The sequence below is a fragment of the Nesoenas mayeri genome (genome assembly GCF_963082525.1).
Source record: "Nesoenas mayeri genome assembly, chromosome: 24".
In the NCBI taxonomy this organism is placed as follows: Eukaryota; Metazoa; Chordata; class Aves; order Columbiformes; family Columbidae; genus Nesoenas; species Nesoenas mayeri.
In genome coordinates this window covers 5,187,034-5,206,343 of record NC_137546.1, presented here as the reverse complement: position 1 = coordinate 5,206,343, position 19,310 = coordinate 5,187,034, and the positions used below count along the sequence as shown (strand labels likewise).

Here is a 19,310-nt window from a genome sequence, read left to right as displayed (position 1 = left end):
TGTTTTACTTGTGTTGATGCATTTTCCCCAGTCTCGCTCCTCTCTTACTTCTAATTTAAGTAACACGCTTCCCCAAAAGCCTTTGCCGACTTCCCCGGCGCGCGGGGGATCTGGAGGGCATCGCTGTTGTGCGTCCTGCGGAGCTTTGAGCCTCCGTGTGTGGCCTGTGTCAGCTGAAACTCGCCAAAACACTTTTCTTTTGTTCTTACCCCCCTCTAGCTCTTCTGGGGTTGTTTTTGTTCAACTTCAGGCCCTCCCAAGCTATTCTGCTCCGCAGAAGCGCTACCACGCTGTTTCCACCTTCTTTTCAAATCTGCCTTCCCCATAAATCACAGACCTCTCGTGCTCCGGGCAGGATGCACTTGATACGCTGCGCTTTATTTTCCAAAATACATCTCTGGGCCTTTGCAAAACCCTCCAGAACAGCTCTAGTTTATTGCAACTGTGCGGTTTATGACCTCCTTTTAAGATCCTGCTTCCTTGCAGCTGTAACGACATTGGTGAACAAACGGCGGTCGCGTTCTGCTCCTGGGAAGCTTAAGGATCTGCCGATCCAACTGCGCGGGTAGAAAAAGGACCATTTTGCTGGTGTAAACTTGACTAGTTCATGCAACAGCAGAGCCTGTTTTCGCAAGAGACCTGTGCGAGCATAAAGGGAGCTAAGCCGGGATTTGCGTCAGCAAAAACTGGAGCTACGCCGGAGTTACCTGGCCAGGTAAGCTGAGGAAAGGTACCACACAAGTACTTGTAACACCCTCCCTTGTGCCAGTGAGGCAAGAGCTGTGGAGGAAAAGCTGCGGGACTGCCTGGCACGCTGACTCCGTGGCTGAAAAGATGTATTTTTCTGTGAAAAAACAATAATTAGGTAGCAAGGCAGCCAATATTCCTCCCCAGCTTTCCAAAATACATTAATAGTTCTTGTCTGGAGCTTAATCCATCAGTCTTACGCAAACAACAAAGTCCAAACGCGGTGGGGTTTCAGTCTTGCACCTGAAGTCTCTCGTACAGCGCAAAGCTTTGGAAGCAGAGTCATAAAAACCTGGTTTCTTGTTACCTGCTGGCTGCTGCTTTCAGGAATCGCACTGATCTGAAGGGTCATTTGCTCACAAAGGGTTTTTAGTATCGCCCAAGCTGCCGTGCGCCGGTATCGGTGAGCAAGGCTTGCGCGTCCACCCGTAGGGGTATTGCAGCTGCTTATTTGGAGAGAAGACTGTTAGGTTTGACTTTACAGTGCTTTTAAAATGAGGCGTGTTTTTCTCTTTTATGTGGCTAAAAGGCTAAATAAAAGGTTAAATATCGCTGTGCTAAAGAAGAACAAACTCCACGCATTAGCCCCCGTCCTTCGTAAGGCAAGAGAGATTGACCCAGCCGACAAAGGTGCCCACTGACATGTTCCCGAGTCCCTCGCTAACCAAACTTCTCGAGGCGATTCGCTATTGCGTGCTCCTCCCCAGCACCAAATCTGCCTGCCAGGAGTGACATAAGCACCCGCGGAGGCGAGAAGAAAAACACCGCGCCTTCACCTGATTGCTAATTGCCAAATCATAATGCGTGCTCAACGCTAACAAAAGGCATCAAATAGGTTGCCGAGTTATTCAGCCTCTAAACCAATTATTACTTATGGGATGGGGCTGTGTTAGGATTGCGGAAATACAAGTTGAAACAGAGACGAGGAGGACAGGGAAAGCTTTATTAGATTCCAACTTCACCACGTGTCAGTTGGGTTACAGGAGAACAGAACCGGTGGCAAAGGGAAGTTAAGAGCATGCACAGCTGGGCGAGAAAGGGCAAGGCTGTATTCAAAGCGGGTACCTGGCTTCAGGTCAGGGCATGCACACTGAAAAAGAAGCCATTGAAAGGGCAAGTGGCCGGCTCAAGAAGTGTGCAGCGTCTATTTTCCATGCATTTTGCTGAAGCTGAAAGTATTACCGGAGAGAGAAAAGAAATTCGATGCGAGGAGCATCCCTCCGAGAGGTAAAGTCACCGTCGGTACCAAGCGACCGGAGGCGGCGTCGCGCGCTCTTGCTTTGGATACAGCCTCGGTGAGAGTCAAGCCAGGAAAGACACCGTGAGATGCAACATGCCTTGGAGAGAGGCAATGCGAAGCGCCGGGGGGTCCCCGAGTCTCTAAGGCTCATGTCCCACAAGGGGAAACCTGCTCTGCACATGGGATCAGTAAGGACAGCGTCACTGCCGCCGTCCTTACTATGAGACTCTTTGTTTCCTCTGTCTCCTTGTCCAAACTACGGGCCGGAAAGAGCAGCAGCTCTGAGCCCCGAGAGAGGAGCTCTGAAAGAAAAGATGAGAAAGAACTTGGCATTTAGGCTACTGCATGGTTAAAGTACTCGTCAAACCCATCTTACCCATTTGTTCGGTTTATTGAACTTCAAAGAGGTGAACACTAAAGCATTAAGATTTACTGGTTTGGATTCCTTTCTGTACAAGTTCTTTCAACCAGCTTGAATACACAAGGCTTTACAGATAGAACACTGAAATACAGGATAAAACAAATCTAAATTCCAAAACACTCCAAGAAGGGAAAAAAAAATGTAGAAAATAAAATAAAATAAAACAAAATAAAATAAAATAAAAAAGAGAAACCAAACTGCAGCACTCCTCAGGGAAGGGACAGACTGCACGAGGAGGAACACCAAGGGATGGAAGGCAAGCTAGTGTAGTCTGCCCAACGCTTCTGTGTGCTGGCGGCTCAGGGGATGGAGTTCAAAAGATCCTTGAGGAAGCTGTCGGGATCACTGATTTCTGACAAGAGTCCTTTAAACAAAAGAAGACAGTACAGAATAATTAGATCCACCAAGCAGTTTCTCCTCCCCACAGTAGGGATTCACGCTAGGGCATGTGGAAGTTAATGATGACAGCTGCAACGTTATTTTAAGGATGGACAAGACCAAGATAAACCCTCGTTGGATGTGTGTGCAGAAGGGACCAAAGCGTGCATATTAAATCCATACAGCATCACTCTTGTGCAACAGAGCGACAGCTAGCCGGCTGCCCAGCAGCTCTGTATGTTGGAGAGCAAGAAACTGGCCTGGGACACAACTAATTTGTGACACAAGTTAAGAATAACCTCTTTGCAGGTGAATTTTCAGCACCTCCTGAGGAAACCAAAATCCCTACAGCAGGAACTCTTTTGCCTTTGGTACAGGGTTGCATCTATTTATCAGCCTTCAAACCACTTATACCCAGAAAAACATCCTTAAGCTGTGATGTATGTATGTTTAAAAGAGCAAGGGGAGGATCTGTGGGATCAGGTGAGAGAAATTTTCCTGTCTGGGGATGCTCAACTGTTTGTGCAGTAGCTGGAGCGCCAATGTCTCCTCCTCTCGCTCGTCCAAACAAGCTGTGGCGGCAGGAATGCTGCCGGCTGGAGCGAGCGGCCGTCACGAGTTGCATAAGACGGCCTATAAAAGGGAAAGCGCACGCTTACCGGCCACATCCAAAAACTCGGAAAACGTTTCGACTGGCATGAACTCCTCCTGGAAGGTTTTCAGGGCCTTGTCTGCAGCTTCGTGTATTGGCATGTCGTTGTGTCGGATGAATTCAGCAAGAGAGTAGGACCAGCCCCCCTCTGTGTTACTGGTAGGCACCTTCTACGAGAGAGGAAAATGGGACCAAATCAGTCCAGAAACATAACTATTCAGAAGAATAACTGCAAGCCCTGATGCTTTATCCTGCTGCTCTTGGACTTGCAGCCCCCTGTCTCTCATAAACAAGCCACATTGAAAAAGTGACCCTATATGTGACTTTATAATCTTTCTGTACAGAGAGCGAACAAGGTCGCTGGCGTTTTCTCACCCTAATTATTTAACCTTTGGAAACGGCAGGTTTCTTTCTGGTGGATGCCCCCACCTCTTTCCTTACCCAGCTGTTTCCCCGGTGCAGCTCTGAATGTCCTTGCTTTAGTGAACCGTTAACAGAAAAAATACACAAATACAGGATACAGCAGGACTGCTGTAAACTGGAAAAGTCTCTCATTTCCTCAGATACCGAATTAAGAGGGGTACAAGAAGCACAGGCAGCCTCTTGTGGCCTTTCTGCTCATACAAGGTGAAATGTTATGTTTAGAAGGATCTTGGAGAAGGGAGCTTCAAACCCTGCCTTTTATTTTCAATGCAAGTAGTTGGTACCAAGGTGATATAGACAAACTTTAGTGTTCTTTCTTACCTTGAACATGTTGTAAATGAGATCTACGAGGGCCCAGAAGAGAAGGCCAGAGCGGTACGTTGCGTATTCCTTCACCGCCTTATCTGCCAGTCTAGGGAGATAATGAAATCAATTTGGAGTTAATCACTTTACTGTGCTTTGGTAACCGAGTTGATGAATAGCACGAAAGTTGAAACGGCCAAATAATACACAGGGGGAATGGCTCTGAGGGAGCTTTGCTGCGTGTGCCGGGACACAAAACAAACACTGGGCATCCGTGGTTTCTGTGCAATGATTCCTATGGCCAGGGAGCCACTTGGCCAGCTGTGGCTAGTGTGACCAACGCAGGTTAGCCAAGGAAACCTTATTTCACAGGAACAGAACAAGCACAGAGGGAAACGCACTGTTCAACTATATAGGAAGTCAACAGCAGTCAGAAAAACAATGCACAGCCCCATTTGTATGCTCGGTGCTGGGAGCACAGCAGATTCCTGAAGAAATAGCTAAATCTAGGTTTCAGCCGCAGTCCGTATCAATGACAGAAAACATAGTTTTGCTTCTAACTCACAAAAGCGTTTCTGAAAGACTCTGAGGGAAACATCCTGCCCTTGAAGAAATGGAGGAACTTCCAATTAATATCTTCTTGGTTCTTAGGAAAGAAGGAATTCTGCTTTTGGAAATTCAGCATCTGGCAGGAGAAATGCTACAAAAGGTGCAGAGTTGTCCTGGGATAACAGCTCCCCAAGTTTACAGGATTAATCACCAACAGGTCCTGGCAAGGCAGAACCTCCTGCCAGCAGCTCTAATGGCTTTGGAATTCTCTTGCATGTGTTTCTCAGGTACATCTGCCTCCATCACATGCCGCCTCCTGCTTGCCTCTTAAAAGCTTTTGGGGGAAAAAAAAGCTGATTTTAATGCATCCAGAGCTAGTTCAGCTGACACAAGTCAGCAAAAGGGTGTCGTCTGACCACGGGCCCAGCTGCGATCCGCACAAGTTGGGTGTTTTCTTGGTGGGAAATGAACATTGCGCTGCTTTTATTCTAAAAGGCTCCATTTTAATGCCTGCCCTTAAAACAGGCGGCTTGGTAGGTGGCGGCTTGCTTGGGCAGCTAGGCTTAATTATTTAAAGAAAAACTAATCAGTAAAGGTGACTAAATTTCCACGGGAAGAACGGCAACTTAAAGCGAGGCTAATTCTAGACTCCCAAATACTGCAAGACAGAGGTTCTTTTTATGCGAATGGTTTCGATCTAATTGGAGTCTGCTCCTTTAATTGAAAACTAAAAGGCCCTTGTGGGTGAAGTCTGGTAGGTACCTTTTGGAACTGCTACTTCATGTAATAGCTGCCGCGTATTCATTAACGTGAGCTGGTTCAGGCTCATCAGCCGTGCACGGATCACCAGCACAAAGTGAGACACGAACACTCTGGGAGCCTCGCGTCTCTCATGAATATTTTAGAAAGGTCACAGTCAGGAGCGAAGGAAAAGAACAATAAATCCAAAGGATATTTTCCTCCCAAGCTCCAGAGGAAAGCTACATTGAAAAGTGATTTTTCTAGCCACAACTCTTGGTTCAGTAACAACAAGCAGGTAATCGGTCGCTTGAGTCAGTCATTTGGAATTTGTAAATTATATTTACAAAAAAAAGAGAACAAACCCAGAACTCCTACTCATTCTGGTAATTTCATCTTGGGGTTGAAATACAAAGTGTTTTTAAAGCACGGAAGGTGCTGAGCATCTCCCGCTTTGGCCTTGTAGACAAGACGGCTGTAGCTCCTGGCACAGAGAACATTTTTGGCTGGATTCTCCTCAAAACTGTTTTATACCAACTAATCCAGCTGAGCAGCTGGATCAAACACCTCACCACAGCCCCGAGTACGGGCAGCATGTGTTGTCTTCATTTACATCTGAGGGAATGTGAGCTTTCCAGGCCCTTTTTGGGATCACGAGCTGATCCTCAGCTGCTCCTAGATGTGCTGTCGGTTCCTCCAGCGGCTTCATCGCCCTCAGTAACGGTGGCAGCGAGTCCTCACGTCTCTCTGGCCTCCAGCCCACACCGCCCTATGGACGCGGAACTGCATCCCACGTGTAGCGCTCATTTTCACCTGCAGACGTGTCACTCTGATGTTGCAAACCTTGGTTTCCTTTGTAAACTCAAGGTCCTGGCACTTTTCTGCAGAGCGTTTCCCTCTCCATCGCCCTCTTCCTCATTTGCCACAAGAATAAATAAGCAGCGAGCTTGGAAATAAGAACTGCCATATTTCTATTTCTGAGAGGTATTATCAGTGGAAGGCTTTGCGCTCTCTTAGTCTGCAGGGATTAAAGAAAGCCCTTGAATAAACCTTGACATAATTCCTGAGGACTGGTTCTGTTTTCCCCTGAAATTCCACAGATTGGAGGGGTTAGCTGGAAGTTCCTGGCTGTGTCGTTTCAATACGCTTTCATTACACACATGCTTAGAGATAAGATGGGAAAGAAACAGACTCATTTACCGAGGGTTTTAAAAAACATGAAATATCCACAGCAAAGCCACACGAGGGCTTTGCTTTCCCAGACTCTTTCGCAGGACGCGTGAAATGCTGCACGCCCTTGTGTCCGAGAAAACAGAACGTCCACGATAATATCTGCTGTTAAACGCCCTTTCCCAGAACTCCGGCAGGGTGGTGGAAACAGGAGACAGGGAGCAGGCTGAGCTTGAAAAGCAGAAACTAGCACAGAAATCCATACCGGAGCCTATTTAAGGGCTCTTTCACTTTTGATGCCTCTAATAGCATTGATGCATGCTGTGTTGTGTGCTGCTACAATGGAATGACTTTATCAAACACATAATTAAAGTCATCAGAATAAGAATGCCCTTTAAGGCGACTTAGAATAATAATGAATTTATTCCTAATTATGACAGCTATTTAAAATCATCTTTTCAGCAACTGGAATTCCGCTTCTTTCTTTGGAAATATGTGCTTTTGTCAGGCAGGCGCAGCCACTTATTCTTGTACTTCAAGTGCTTGACAGCTGCTATTGATATTTTTCTTTTTTAAAAGCAAAGGCATTTGATTTCTATTTCTATTTTTCTATTTAAGGAAGCTGGTACACTGATCAAAAGAGCACAGGAACGGCTTCTTTAGTAAGGCGAGCAGAGAGCGAGCTAGCTGCTCTGAAACCACACACACCAGAAGTTACTCCAGGGTTTCACTTGAGGGGGGAGAGGGAATAAGCATCTTACTATAATATTTACCTGGTTTTAGCTATATTCCTAGGAAAAACATCATTCCCACTGCCCAGCTGATTGATTCACTCCAGAAAACACCCAGAATTGAATGCTCTGGCTCATTCCTCTGCAACGCTGAGTATAAAGCTACTCAGAAGCGTTACTATCTGCTTTTTTACCAAAATGCCTGTGCCTATCCTCAGCTCCCCATAAACTGCCCAGTGGCTCTAAGGTGACAGGCACAGGAGCAGCACCGGGGCAGTGACAAACCTGCTGGCTCCACCTGGTGACACCACCCGCGCGTGGGAGGTGACGAGGAGCCTCTTGAGGATCTCCACTCGCATGGCTTTCCACTTCTCGGGGGGCGAGATGTGCAGCGCCAGCACGGTGTAGTAGTGGGGCCCGTCCACCTCGTAGGCACTCTCCACCCACTTCTCTTTGGGGTGCTCCATGAAGCTCTGCAGGTTTTTCTCCTCCCTCGACGTCGCTCGAGTTCTAAAACACAAGAAAAGCTTCAGCAGCCATTCTGGTGGTTTGAGGAAAAAGCAGCGCTGGGTTGGCACAATCGGGCTTTTCCCAAATTCAGCCACTGGTTTATTTAATATTAGCTCCTAGTAAAGCGTACAAGTCTAGCAAAGTCACTTTTTCTTAGGGCTGTGTACAGTACTAGAGAGGTTTGCAAGGTACTTGGCGTTGCCCCAAGGCTGGCAGTGCTACTGTAGAGCTATATTTCCTTTTATTTAGAGAAAAAATAGAGTCAGGCCAGCCAGTGTTCCTGTTGTACCATCTCCCCTCTGACACCAAGCACGTGACTGCAGCTCTGACAGCCAGCATCGATATATGTTATTCATCTACCGCAAAAGCAATCGCTGAGAAGATACAGGGCAATTTCAAACCCAAAAAGATAATGTATTTACTGTAAGCTGGTATATATAATTCTTTTCCTTTCCCCCAGCTCCAGCCTCTTCAGGAGTCCTGACGCTCCAGAGCTGACGGTGCAAACTCCACATTACAGGAGACCACGTGAAGATGTATCACGTTTTACCACCGGCTATTCCTCTGCTGGTCAGAAGACGCTGCCAGCCAGGTAGGTCCCTTGATTTTTAAGTTAGATATATTAATACTCTCCCTTATTAGGAATATATAAAGCAGCATCTCAGCAGATAAAGCCATGTCTGAGTGTCAGCATTGTGTGACCTTTTCATCTGCTACATGATGCAGCTGGTAGCCAACTAGTAGCCCTTCATTTTGTCCATTTAATATCGAATGTGTCTTTAGAAAAAAAATAATGTCTGGAAACTACATAATTCATTTTTATACAAGAGCCGCACAGCGGGTTCTGGGCTCTCTGGTGCCAGTAAACAGACTAACGAGATGAAAAGAATAGTTTCATTTATTTGTCTCCCAAGGGACTTGGAAAACAATAGCACAGGGATCTGGAGATAGATATTAAAAACAATAGACAAATTGTATTAGAGCCAAAACGTTGATTAGTTCCAGGCGGGAAAGACAGAGATTTCATTGCACTTCATTTGGAGTGACCTTGGTTGAACAGGCATATATTCAAACATTTATACCCTCTTCTAATTAGTATTACTTTCTGGTATCTAACTACACAAATAGCGCCTACACATTTGTAAACTTAGACATAGTGTCAAGCAAAAGCACGCCTGACACTTATGCTTTGTATAAATAAGATATTACTGAAACGCTTCAGCTGCTAAAACATACTAATAATAATACTAATTTAAAAAAAAAATCTTAAAAATGACAGCGAAATCCGATGGATCTGAACAATACAGGAGAATTGCACTATGTCAAAACAGGAAACAAAACTGATTTTGCTATTTTAATATTGGATAAGATGGTACCAGGGTTAAGTTTTCAACTAACAGCAATTACTTCATCACAGTGTCTCTCTTCTCTCTGTTCCTGAGAAAATTAAGCTGCCAGTGTCTCTTTAATCTAATAACCCTCTTGCTCAGCCCAGAGGTATTAATTACATCTAGAATGGAAAGAGAAGCTAATTCCCAATTGCTTTTACTCAATAAGTTCCCTGTTATCCTGCATGTTCAGGCAGCAACGCTTCACTCCAAACAATGTAAACTTTTAACAGCCTGCTTAAGATGTGCAATTTGCTTCCTTCTAAAACTTTTGTGTGATTTTCCCATCCTTTTTGCCACATAGACCTAACAAAGCCCAGATTTATAGACCTTTCTGAGACAAAGAGTGGAAAGCAGAGGTTGTTGCAAAGAGAAAGGTACTGACGTGTTGAGGACGTAGAGCACCGTGTGGATTATGTAGGGAATGAGGTGTATGTTGCTCTCCCTTCCTCCTCCTCCAGTATCTACGCTGAATGATTGCTCCATCGCAAAACGGAGAAATAGCAGTTTAATGTCATGGACATTGAGCTGGTAGGTAGGTTCCCGCTGCCCTGTGCATTCCTGGAGGTACGTGTTGTGTCTGAAAAACAGCAGTAAGTACTACTTTATTAAAAGAAAACCACTTTCAAAACTTCATTTCAGCTTTTTTCTTCCACACCATAGCTAAGAATCTCAGCTTATATCCAATTCCATCTGCATATATATATATATATATAAATACACACATATATACACTCATAGATACCATTTTCCCATGTCCAGAGCTTGGGATACATTAAAGATGTTACCACTCCTGATTTCTAATGTGACTGTACAAACCCCAAACAAGGTGGAGCAGAATATTGACAACAGGACAAACCATCTCCATCTGGCTCAGGTTTACTAAGATTTAGCCGCCATCATCCATGGTTTGAAACGAGGAGGCCTCTGTGGTATCATCCTGACTCACGTATCCAAATAAAAACAGCTCGAGAAATAAGTTTTTCTACTCACCGTGCTAAGCAAGTAGCAAAAGCAGACTCTGGCACATGAGGTCCCCACACGGGCAGGAGCCCATTGCACTTGGTGTTGGCATTTTGTAGGGCTGCGCTCTCCCATTCTTCCCGGCCGCGAGCAAGTCTGTGGTGAGAAAGCAAGCCATACCCAGGCCAGTTAGAAGAAGGCAAGTGTTAGTCTACGAAACCGTCAAAAATTGACAATTTCACAGCTTCTTTAGATTATGGGCTTTATTTTTCAGTGTCCAGGTAGACCACAGAGAAGCAAACCCACTCTGAGTGACGAGGCCAAGTGGCAGGCTCACAAACCACCCTGGATAACATCAACCACGACCACCCAGCCTGTGACCAGAACGTACCTCACAGCCGCAAGGTGGCAATCGTAGTGGACAATGTTGAAGTGAGAGACTGTGCTGTATCCCTGTTGTTTTCGGGGCTTGTTCTCAAACTCCTCTAGTGCAACACGTTTGGTGAAAGTATAAATACCCAGGACTTTCGTAGGCTGCAATGACACAACAGCTACGTTAAAGAACGTTAGACCACGCTTGGCATTATTTTGACGCTGCACTGAATTTCATCTTTCCCAGTCTCCAACTCAAACTTGCGCTGATCAAATGTTTTTTCCACCTTTCATTGGAAAAACACTTCCACTTCCCAACCACCTCTGGAATTTCTGATCCCAAGAATTAAACCTGAGATTTCCTGATCTTCCAGAGCCAACACACCAACCCTTGTGAGAGAGCTTTGCAAATGTATTTTGCTTCACCTGAAACTTGTATCCTTCCCGGCAGATGCAGCAAGTCAGACCTGGCTCTTCTATAAGTTCCTCCATCTGTTTAAGCAGTGCAGTCTTGGTCACTACCTGACCCTTCTCATTCGTCTGAAAGAGAGAACAAGCCAAGCAAGTTAAAAGGACACCGATGAATGCCACTGTCCCCAGCACCGTCACAGGAATGCCCAGCCCATTTCCCAGCCTGCTATTAGCAACCATATTTACTCTCCCAGCAGCACCAGGCAAACCGCGGGCTTGAGCTCTGCAACATTCATCAGTAAATCATTTTACACAATTCCTTGTGTGGCAGTTTTAGCCAGACAGAAATAAAAGACTGGTAGATGGTGAGTCTGCCGTCGGTGCAAACAGACATTACCGTCATCCCCAGAGTGCCCAAGGCCTTCTGTCTCATTGCCATGGCCATCCGCTTCTTCTCTGCACGCGTCTCCTTCCGGGCAGCGTCAATCTTCTTATTCACCTCTGGATGTTCCCTTAGTGCCTCCAGAAGATTCTCCGCTAACGTCCCGATCCCCTCGTCGCTGGACACCTGCTCCAGTTTGTGCAGGTTGGTGATTGAGTCTGTACCGATCAGCACCTAACAGGGGTTGAAAAATAGCACTTGCTTCAGAAAAAGGCTGCACGGGACAGCGACTGATCCCTCTAATCTCACCCACAACAGCTGAGCAGAAGCACTGATTTGGAACAATTTTTGCCGAGTGTCTTATTTTCTTCTTTGATGCTCCTACATTATGGATCCTGGGTCCTAAAACTGCCTACAAGACTGGGGCAATGTGCCTCTACACTGACCAGAGATCAGATGTGCGTGTTGGATAAAGAGCATTCTTATAACAAAAATCAGGCCCTACGAAGCTTATCAATACCACAGGGTGTTTCAAAAAGATGGACCCAATTTCAATATATGGTGATTTCAATTGGGTCCAGCTTTTTGAAACACCCTGTATAGAGTTCACAGTCCTGAATTACCTTCCCTTCACATCGGTGCATAAATCTCACCCCACACAGAATGAGAACCTATTTAAAGTCAAAATCTCTGCCCTCCAGACTTTCCCAGACTAGTGGATGATACCTGAAGCTGCTGCCTTTCTTCAAGTCCAGCAAAAAACAGCATAGAAGCAACTACTACAGAAATAACTGCTTAACTACAGCCACAAATAGTTTAACAAGTCATCCACGTCCTACTTGGCTTTTGGGACAGCGTCCTCACCTGTGTAGCAGGGTGCTGGGTGGCAAGTCCGCGGAGCAGGCGCAGGATAAAAGGAAGCGCAGGTCGAGATAAGAATTTCTTCCATATGTCTGCGTCCAAACTGCACGGAAAACAAGAGGCAGCAGCTGAAGGGCGGTCACTCGTTCCAAAAAGGCACTTGGCGGTCAGCCAGCAGGCAACACAAACACCCTTCCCCCCGGATCCCTCGTCCGTTAATTAATGAAGCGACATTCGCACGCCCACTTGCATGTTGTGCACACTAAGAGCCACAGTGTCAGCTCGTAGCCTTGGGATTTGATTTATGTTCGTGAGCTGGTCATCAACAGCAAAAGCTCTATTTCAGTGTAATAGGTAAGGAACAGGTAGGAAACATGAGCATTGTGATATGTGGGAAACCAGCTTGGATGGGTATCAAATGGGAAGATTTTCGGGTTTTTAGCCCATCTCTAGAGCAGCACTGTCTCAACAGACTTTCTGCATCACAGCTGTACCAAATCTAAACGCTTCTGAACATGGACTAGTTAATGGCTTTCTTGGTAGACTGCTGTGGTGATGAGAGGAGGATGTTTGGGATCATCACACATATTACATAGTGACGCTTACTTCTTTGCGCTGGGGATGTGTTTTTTCATGTAGTCAAGGGCATTCTGCGTAATTCCCTTCTGAAGGATGAGATCTTTCAGCTGATGGCCGTTGCTGTTGTTCTTTATTCCCGCTGCTATTTTACAGAAGCAGTCCAAGAAAACTTTATCATCTCCACTGTGCTCCTCGTCGTACCTGAATGAAGAGAAGAAACGGTAAACTGGGGGCTCTGCAAAAATCTCTGCCTGCAATTCTCATTACATTATCACTGAATGCACGTACCTACTCCAGCTTAAAGGCTCAGAAAAGCTACTCAGACCTTGTCATCTCAGAATATACTCTAAAGCCCTATTTCTTGAGCTACATGCTCACGTATTTCTTTTTAAAATAGCTTAGAAGTGAAATAGGAAATTAAGCTTATGCACCAGGAATCTCTGAGGCTTTGCATTACACCGAGGGAAGCATCAATAAGGAAAAAAAAAAGGTATAGACTTGTCAGTACAACAGATTTAATGTGCTTTTAATTGAAATATGACAACATACTTATCAAAGTTGCAGTAGGGCTTGAATCGATCAACCAGAATCTGCATTTTCTCCATTTCCCCGAAGGACAGGTAAGGGATGATGCGCAACAGGCCTTGCAAGACGCTGAGGTTGGAACGGACAAAAGTGCTGTTAATCTGATCGAGCAACATTACCAGCTGATCTTTGTCACCGGTGAGAAGGAGGTTGCCCTGCAAAGGAAGAAGAGCCTGATTTATGTTCAGGAATAAATCTACAACCTTCAAGAAAACCCTCAGTCTGGTAGCTAGTAGACTGCTCCAGGCTTAAAGGATTAGAGGTCTAGACCCTGATGAAGAACAAGATCCAGCCTCATTCCCAAATGTCTGTGCAACAGCTGGATCAACTCCTCTTCCTGACACCTGACTTCTTCCACTTACTATTAAAGCATTTTCCAGTCAAAAACGACTAATAATTCCAACCCAAAGGCCATCAGCTTCATATACGCCAAGAGTTTCAAAAGATGAGTAAGAAACTTCTCATTCTCAGTCTAGCTGAGATATAATTTTTATCCTCAACTACCTGGAAAAATCAATCACGTTTTCAACATGTACAAAAACACTCAAAAAACCCAGGGCAGAGCCATGTCTCTTCTTGTCTCTCACTGGCCTGTGGCCCAAAGCAGCAAGGAAGGGATCCAAGTGGTGCTTAATAACCCCCACCCCGGCTGTGCCAGATCATCCTGCAGATGCCCCGCAGTGCTGCTGGCTCAGGGCGCTCCTGCCCTGCCAAGACACGCCAGCAAGCGGAACAAGGGTTAGACTCCCGTTTAACACACCTCTGCAGCTCCCGGAGCTCAGCATCGCTGTCGTAAGGTATTTACAAGCCTCGAATCCCAGTCAACATTTCCATTTGTGCACCGAGCCCCAGGTACTCACCTTGTCCTCGCTCAGAGGTTCCGCGTTGGATTCATCCAGAATTATCTCCATTATACTGAGCACTTGTTCGGCCACGGCTGCCCCTCCGCTGTCCTTACTCTCCTGCTCTGCCACCAGAGCCTGGAAAGGTGACACCAGTTATTGCAACACCAGCAGTAACTGGTTTAACTGACCCACACACTTCCACTCGCTAACAGATAAAGAATGGCTACCAGAAAATTTGCAATGCCAGCCCAGCAATATTTAAGATCTCTTAAGATCTTTAAGATCTTTAAGATCTCTTCTAGTTATAAGGCAACATGACACTCAGAGGTGGTTTAAATTCATCGGAGTCCAGACAAAACACTATGAAAGTCGAGGTTGCCCTTACCAAGTTGAGAGTTCCCAGCATGACATTCAAAGTGTTCATCTCCGGCTTGACCAACTGCTGACGATTTATTTTCACCTTCACACAGTAACTGAAGAGTTTTAACAGCACCTACAAAATACAGAGAATGCATTCTCTACGGTACCTTCAAAATAAGTAGGAGGATTTTGCTGAAACTAGAAGCACCTAATAATCTAGCTCGTTTCCAGACTTGTGGGGTTAATTACAAGCCAGACTTTTACACCATTATTAACCTTAGGACAGCTTTGGTTTTCAAGTAAGGCCAAGGCAGAAAAATAATCTCTCTAGCCAGATCGGATTTAGTCTTACCAACTCCTCAGCTTCTACACACTTCAAAGTCTTTGTAAAGAATTGTTAACCAAAAGGAACAGGAGAGGACAAGAAGGAATTTCTCAGGTTTTCATTAATTAGTGACTTGAAATCTCTGCTCCAGCACTTAAACTGCAACACAACCCAGAGAACTAAACTTGATTAACATTTGTGGCATTTTCCATCATGTAACTCGTGAGCCCGAAGGACAGAAGCTGAGACTCACGGTTAAGAGGTGCCGCCCTTGTTTGAAGTCCTTGATGCCGGTCAGCCTGTTGAGCATGCACTCCAAGCCTCCACACTGGGCCATGACACCGGCCATCTTATAAACCTCTTCCTCATCCTCCTCTTCATCTACAGGACAGATACAGGTTGTGAAGAGAGGAAGCAGCCACAACATGGCAAGCTCGTGCAGCCCACCAGACAAAACAGCAAAGCAAAACCGCAGTACAGTAGGACACATTCACCACGAGTTCAAGTCACTTCAACCATATTGAATTTGAAAAGAATTATGAGCAGGAATATGAAGAAGAGGCAGGCAGAATGGTCCCTGCGCCACGCAAGCGTTCACATTGAAAGTACAGATTTAAAGGGTTGTTAAAATCCTCCTCCACTGTAGGTGAAGCAGGTAAATGTAGCAAAAGCAACGTCAATCAACTGTAAGCTCAGCGCTGTAAGGATAAGAGCGTCATTGCTCTGCAGTGAACCTCAGATTTCAAACCTAATCCCAGCTTTCAGAAGACAAGTGCATTACCAGTAGTGGAGTCGAGAGACTCGATGAATTCCTCCGTTGCATCTCCCAGTAGCCCTCGCATGCGGTAAATGATCCTCATCGGCTCCCCCTGCACCAGAGGAGAGCATCATGTTAACCATACCTCTGCGGACACATACGTGAGTGTGGCAGACGCATCTCTTCCCGTCCCAAAGTACATGGGTACCTCTGAGATGCACATTTTGAACGTGAAAGTTGGGATCCCTTGAGTTTTAATCAGCTGTGTAGTAACTGAACTCCTAACCAGTATCCGAACCTGTGTTTTATCATGTTGGAGCGCTGAATAGCTTTGGATAAACCCCATTTCTAGCTGGTTCTCTGCTAAACAATTCTGGTTAGAAAAAAGTCTGTTTGGAGCTTATCACCTGCCTAAATTGACTTTTGGGTTGATGAGTCCAGTTCTCATTAGTGTGTAACACACCCTCCAGCCTCAGTTCTCCTTTGCGCTGTTTTGACCGCGGATGTTAACACAGCGAAATCTTTCAATCCCTCTTTTTCCCCTTACTAAGGTGAATTAAAAACAACAGTGAAGCCACCACCTGCAAAAACATCAATAACTCATTTATTGGTCTGTCCGCTTTTCCTCAGCATTGCTAATTAGATGGATGGGCTGGTAATAGTCTCTTCCTCCTTCTACCTTCTCCAACAGTTTCCTTTAGCACCAGTGAAAGATCTAACCAAGCAAAACGTGTTTCATCGACAGAGAAACGTGTACTTTCCACGGCAACTTTTCCCTCCAAGGGTATTGCACAGCGTGGGAAATACAGGGATCAGGCACAGCCCAGTAAACGAAGCAGGAGAGGCTAATTGGATGAGTGCTTTCAAACAGATAAAATCTGCAGTGATGGAAAATGGAAGAGGAGGAGGAAAAGGCAACTTAACGAGCTTTCAGTAGGCCAGCATATTACTAAAATAATACAGCCCAACCCATTGAAGCACAAGCTGTGCTTTTCGCCTGGGAAAGGGCTAGTTTTCCAGATGCATTTCCAGCTGGAGACGCTGACAGCATTTCACTAAACTTTCCATTTTAATCCATAGGACTGAATAAAAAGCAGAAAAGAAAAATCCCAGATTTGGGAGCAGGAGACCTTGCGAGAGAAAACCTGTCAGCGAGCGCACTAAGCCTAATGTGGAATAAGCAGCGCTTAATGTCACAGCAAATACATAAGCACAGGGAAAGCCCCGGGGGGAAGATCTGCTCAAAGGCCACGCTAGAGACCAGCAATTAACACCACAGGGGCCCTGGTAAAATGGCAGATGAACAAAAAAAAAGCCAGTGAGAGACAAGGGAAACAAAAAGAGGCCTGAGGTTGCGTTCTTGTGCGCCTGTCTATATCCTAGGGAACGTGAGCTCAGCTCCAGAGGCGCTTTGCGGAGCAGCGCACAAAGGAAGACAGATGAAAGCTGTTCGGTGACGGAACGCTGAGCAAACTGCCTTTCGCCATCAGCCGCACGTCGGCTCAGCTCGGCATCTCGCTGCCCCAGGTCGGGGCACGATTTCCCTCGGTAACTTGATTAGAGCACCAATTAGACCTCACAGATTAAGACCAGCACCATGCTTCCCTACCCAACCTGGTACCTTACTAAAAAATTCTCACTATCACCTAGACTTGGGCTTGATTCTGAAGTACAGAGGCTTTTTTACTTAAATAAAGCTCACTGAGAACCATTCCTCATATCATAATTCACTGAGAACAGGTGTTTTGTTTGAATTCCCCACAAGCTTAGCAAACAAATGGTTTCAGGAAACAGAGGTTTCAGTCAGAGGTGACTGCAACCCAAGAGTAAATGAGGAATGAACAAAAAGTGTTGGGTAAATCAGTTGTTTTTTATGATCTCAAGTGCCTCTAAAGAAAACATTCATAATAGGCAAGATTTAGACTGATTTAGTCTGATGGATTCCTTTATTTTAGTGGCTGCAAGAAAAGGAAGAGCTCGTTCTGGACCACATCTACCTCTGGAACAAACCTACTGTGACATGGACTGGTCCCTTGAGGCTGTTGGCTCCACTCCTTCATCTGATAAACAGGTAAAACATACTACTAAGAGCTAACTGGGAGGATCTGTCACGTTCTTGAGATTCCCACATGAAAAGCACAAGAGCAGGAGTGCAAAGTAACTGGGAGAAATGTTGGATGCTCTCTCTGCATAAATAACTTGGGTTCGTCGCCGAAGCGCAGATTGATGGAGCAAGCTGGCGTCCCCGTCTGCGCATACATGTTAAACCCTCACATGCAGATGGACTGTGAAACGCGCTTTGAAAGGCGATGACACAAAGTTCAGCTATTTCCCAAAAGGAGTGTAAGAAAGTTTGTTACTCAAGACGACAGTTGACACATCTGATAAGCTACACGGGTAAGTTCAATACACTCACTTGGGTCAGCATTATGTGCTTTTAAATCACGTTGCAAAACTGGGTAACAGTTTATCCTCGGAGAGCACAAAAAGGTGCTGACTCGTAGCATTTTTATTTGTTTCCTCTGCTTTTTTTGTTAATGTCACAGACAGGTGCTTTGTGCTGTTAACATATATAAAGATAACACACACCTCATTAGTGGGACACCACACCTTCTTGTAGACCTCAGCCACAGGCAGATCCAAACTGATGATCTTATTGTTCACCAAAAGCTGAAAGGGAGAAAATAAAAAGTCAAGAACAAACTCTCATTGCGGCTCCGCCCCAGCAACCATCAGCTGCTTGGAAATGGCACCCTAGAACTCTATATGTGCACGTTCTCACCTCCATTCCGCTGTCATCCTCAAGCAGAGCTACCAGGTCACAGTCCTGACAGATCTTGTTCTTGATGTCCCTCATGAGTGGCCCAATGCCAGGCTCATTACTGCTGTAGGGATTTCCTGGCATTCTGCCCTGTAAGAAGTCTTCCTGCTGGGGATCTTTCTCCAGAGTTACAAAGAATTCGGTCACTTCATTCTCTTCCTAAAGAACAGCAGCAGAGACAGAGTGAGTTTTCCCCTAAACATGCTCCCATTCCTGCATTTTTATGGTAGCAAGCGCCAGGATGTCCCTAAACCTTTGGTCCTTTCACCACTGGCGCATCCTGCTGTACGCTGGCACACACGTGGCACTTAGGGCACATTCAGGGTCATTTAGTAAGCAAATTCCTCAGCATGAAACAACTCTGCTGGTTCTGCTGTTTTGCACAGAGCATGTCACAGCAGGGAACCCGAATATTAAACCCCCCAAGTGGGATATATCACTACAGTTCTATGCTGGCTAATATTAAATCATCATTGTATACACTATTGGTTTTTTGCCCAAGTGCAAGAAACCATGTCTATTTAAGAAATCTAACTTCCTAAGCAATGTTATAGCTGTTTGTACACTCACAGGATAGATAATACTGCACAGTCTCTCAAAGATGAAGACTGGAGTCCTGTAGTCATCAAGGCTGTAGCGTTTTGCAGTCTCTATACACACTGCCATAAATGCTTTGGTTTCAGATTCTGTGCCTGCCAAGATAAAAGATACAGGATATAAAGATACAGGAGCCTATTTCACAGGTTCCATTTTAACTCAGCACACAAAATAAAACTTGCTGCAATAAGCACTATACTTT

The 19,310-nt window shown here is 45.5% G+C and overlaps 1 protein-coding gene across 1 annotated transcript in view; it reads right to left on the bottom strand.

Moving 5' to 3' along the window:
• Window positions 1–1,641: 1,641 nt before the first annotated feature.
• UBR4 (ubiquitin protein ligase E3 component n-recognin 4) overlaps window positions 1,642–19,310 on the bottom strand; it is a 76,551-nt gene continuing 58,882 nt past the window's right edge. Inside the window, exons 88-106 of the mRNA XM_080358825.1 lie at window positions 19,082–19,203; window positions 18,473–18,670; window positions 18,280–18,360; window positions 15,715–15,802; window positions 15,187–15,314; window positions 14,634–14,741; window positions 14,264–14,383; window positions 13,368–13,558; window positions 12,846–13,019; window positions 12,243–12,342; window positions 11,394–11,612; window positions 11,012–11,125; window positions 10,605–10,747; window positions 10,244–10,369; window positions 9,636–9,830; window positions 7,638–7,862; window positions 4,183–4,273; window positions 3,446–3,608; window positions 1,642–2,772 (exon numbers count right to left, since the gene is read on the bottom strand). Of these exons, the coding sequence (XP_080214951.1) occupies window positions 2,708–2,772; window positions 3,446–3,608; window positions 4,183–4,273; window positions 7,638–7,862; window positions 9,636–9,830; window positions 10,244–10,369; window positions 10,605–10,747; window positions 11,012–11,125; window positions 11,394–11,612; window positions 12,243–12,342; window positions 12,846–13,019; window positions 13,368–13,558; window positions 14,264–14,383; window positions 14,634–14,741; window positions 15,187–15,314; window positions 15,715–15,802; window positions 18,280–18,360; window positions 18,473–18,670; window positions 19,082–19,203 (2,651 nt within the window). The 3' untranslated portion in view covers window positions 1,642–2,707. The remainder of the gene's footprint in view (window positions 2,773–3,445; window positions 3,609–4,182; window positions 4,274–7,637; window positions 7,863–9,635; window positions 9,831–10,243; window positions 10,370–10,604; window positions 10,748–11,011; window positions 11,126–11,393; window positions 11,613–12,242; window positions 12,343–12,845; window positions 13,020–13,367; window positions 13,559–14,263; window positions 14,384–14,633; window positions 14,742–15,186; window positions 15,315–15,714; window positions 15,803–18,279; window positions 18,361–18,472; window positions 18,671–19,081; window positions 19,204–19,310) is intronic.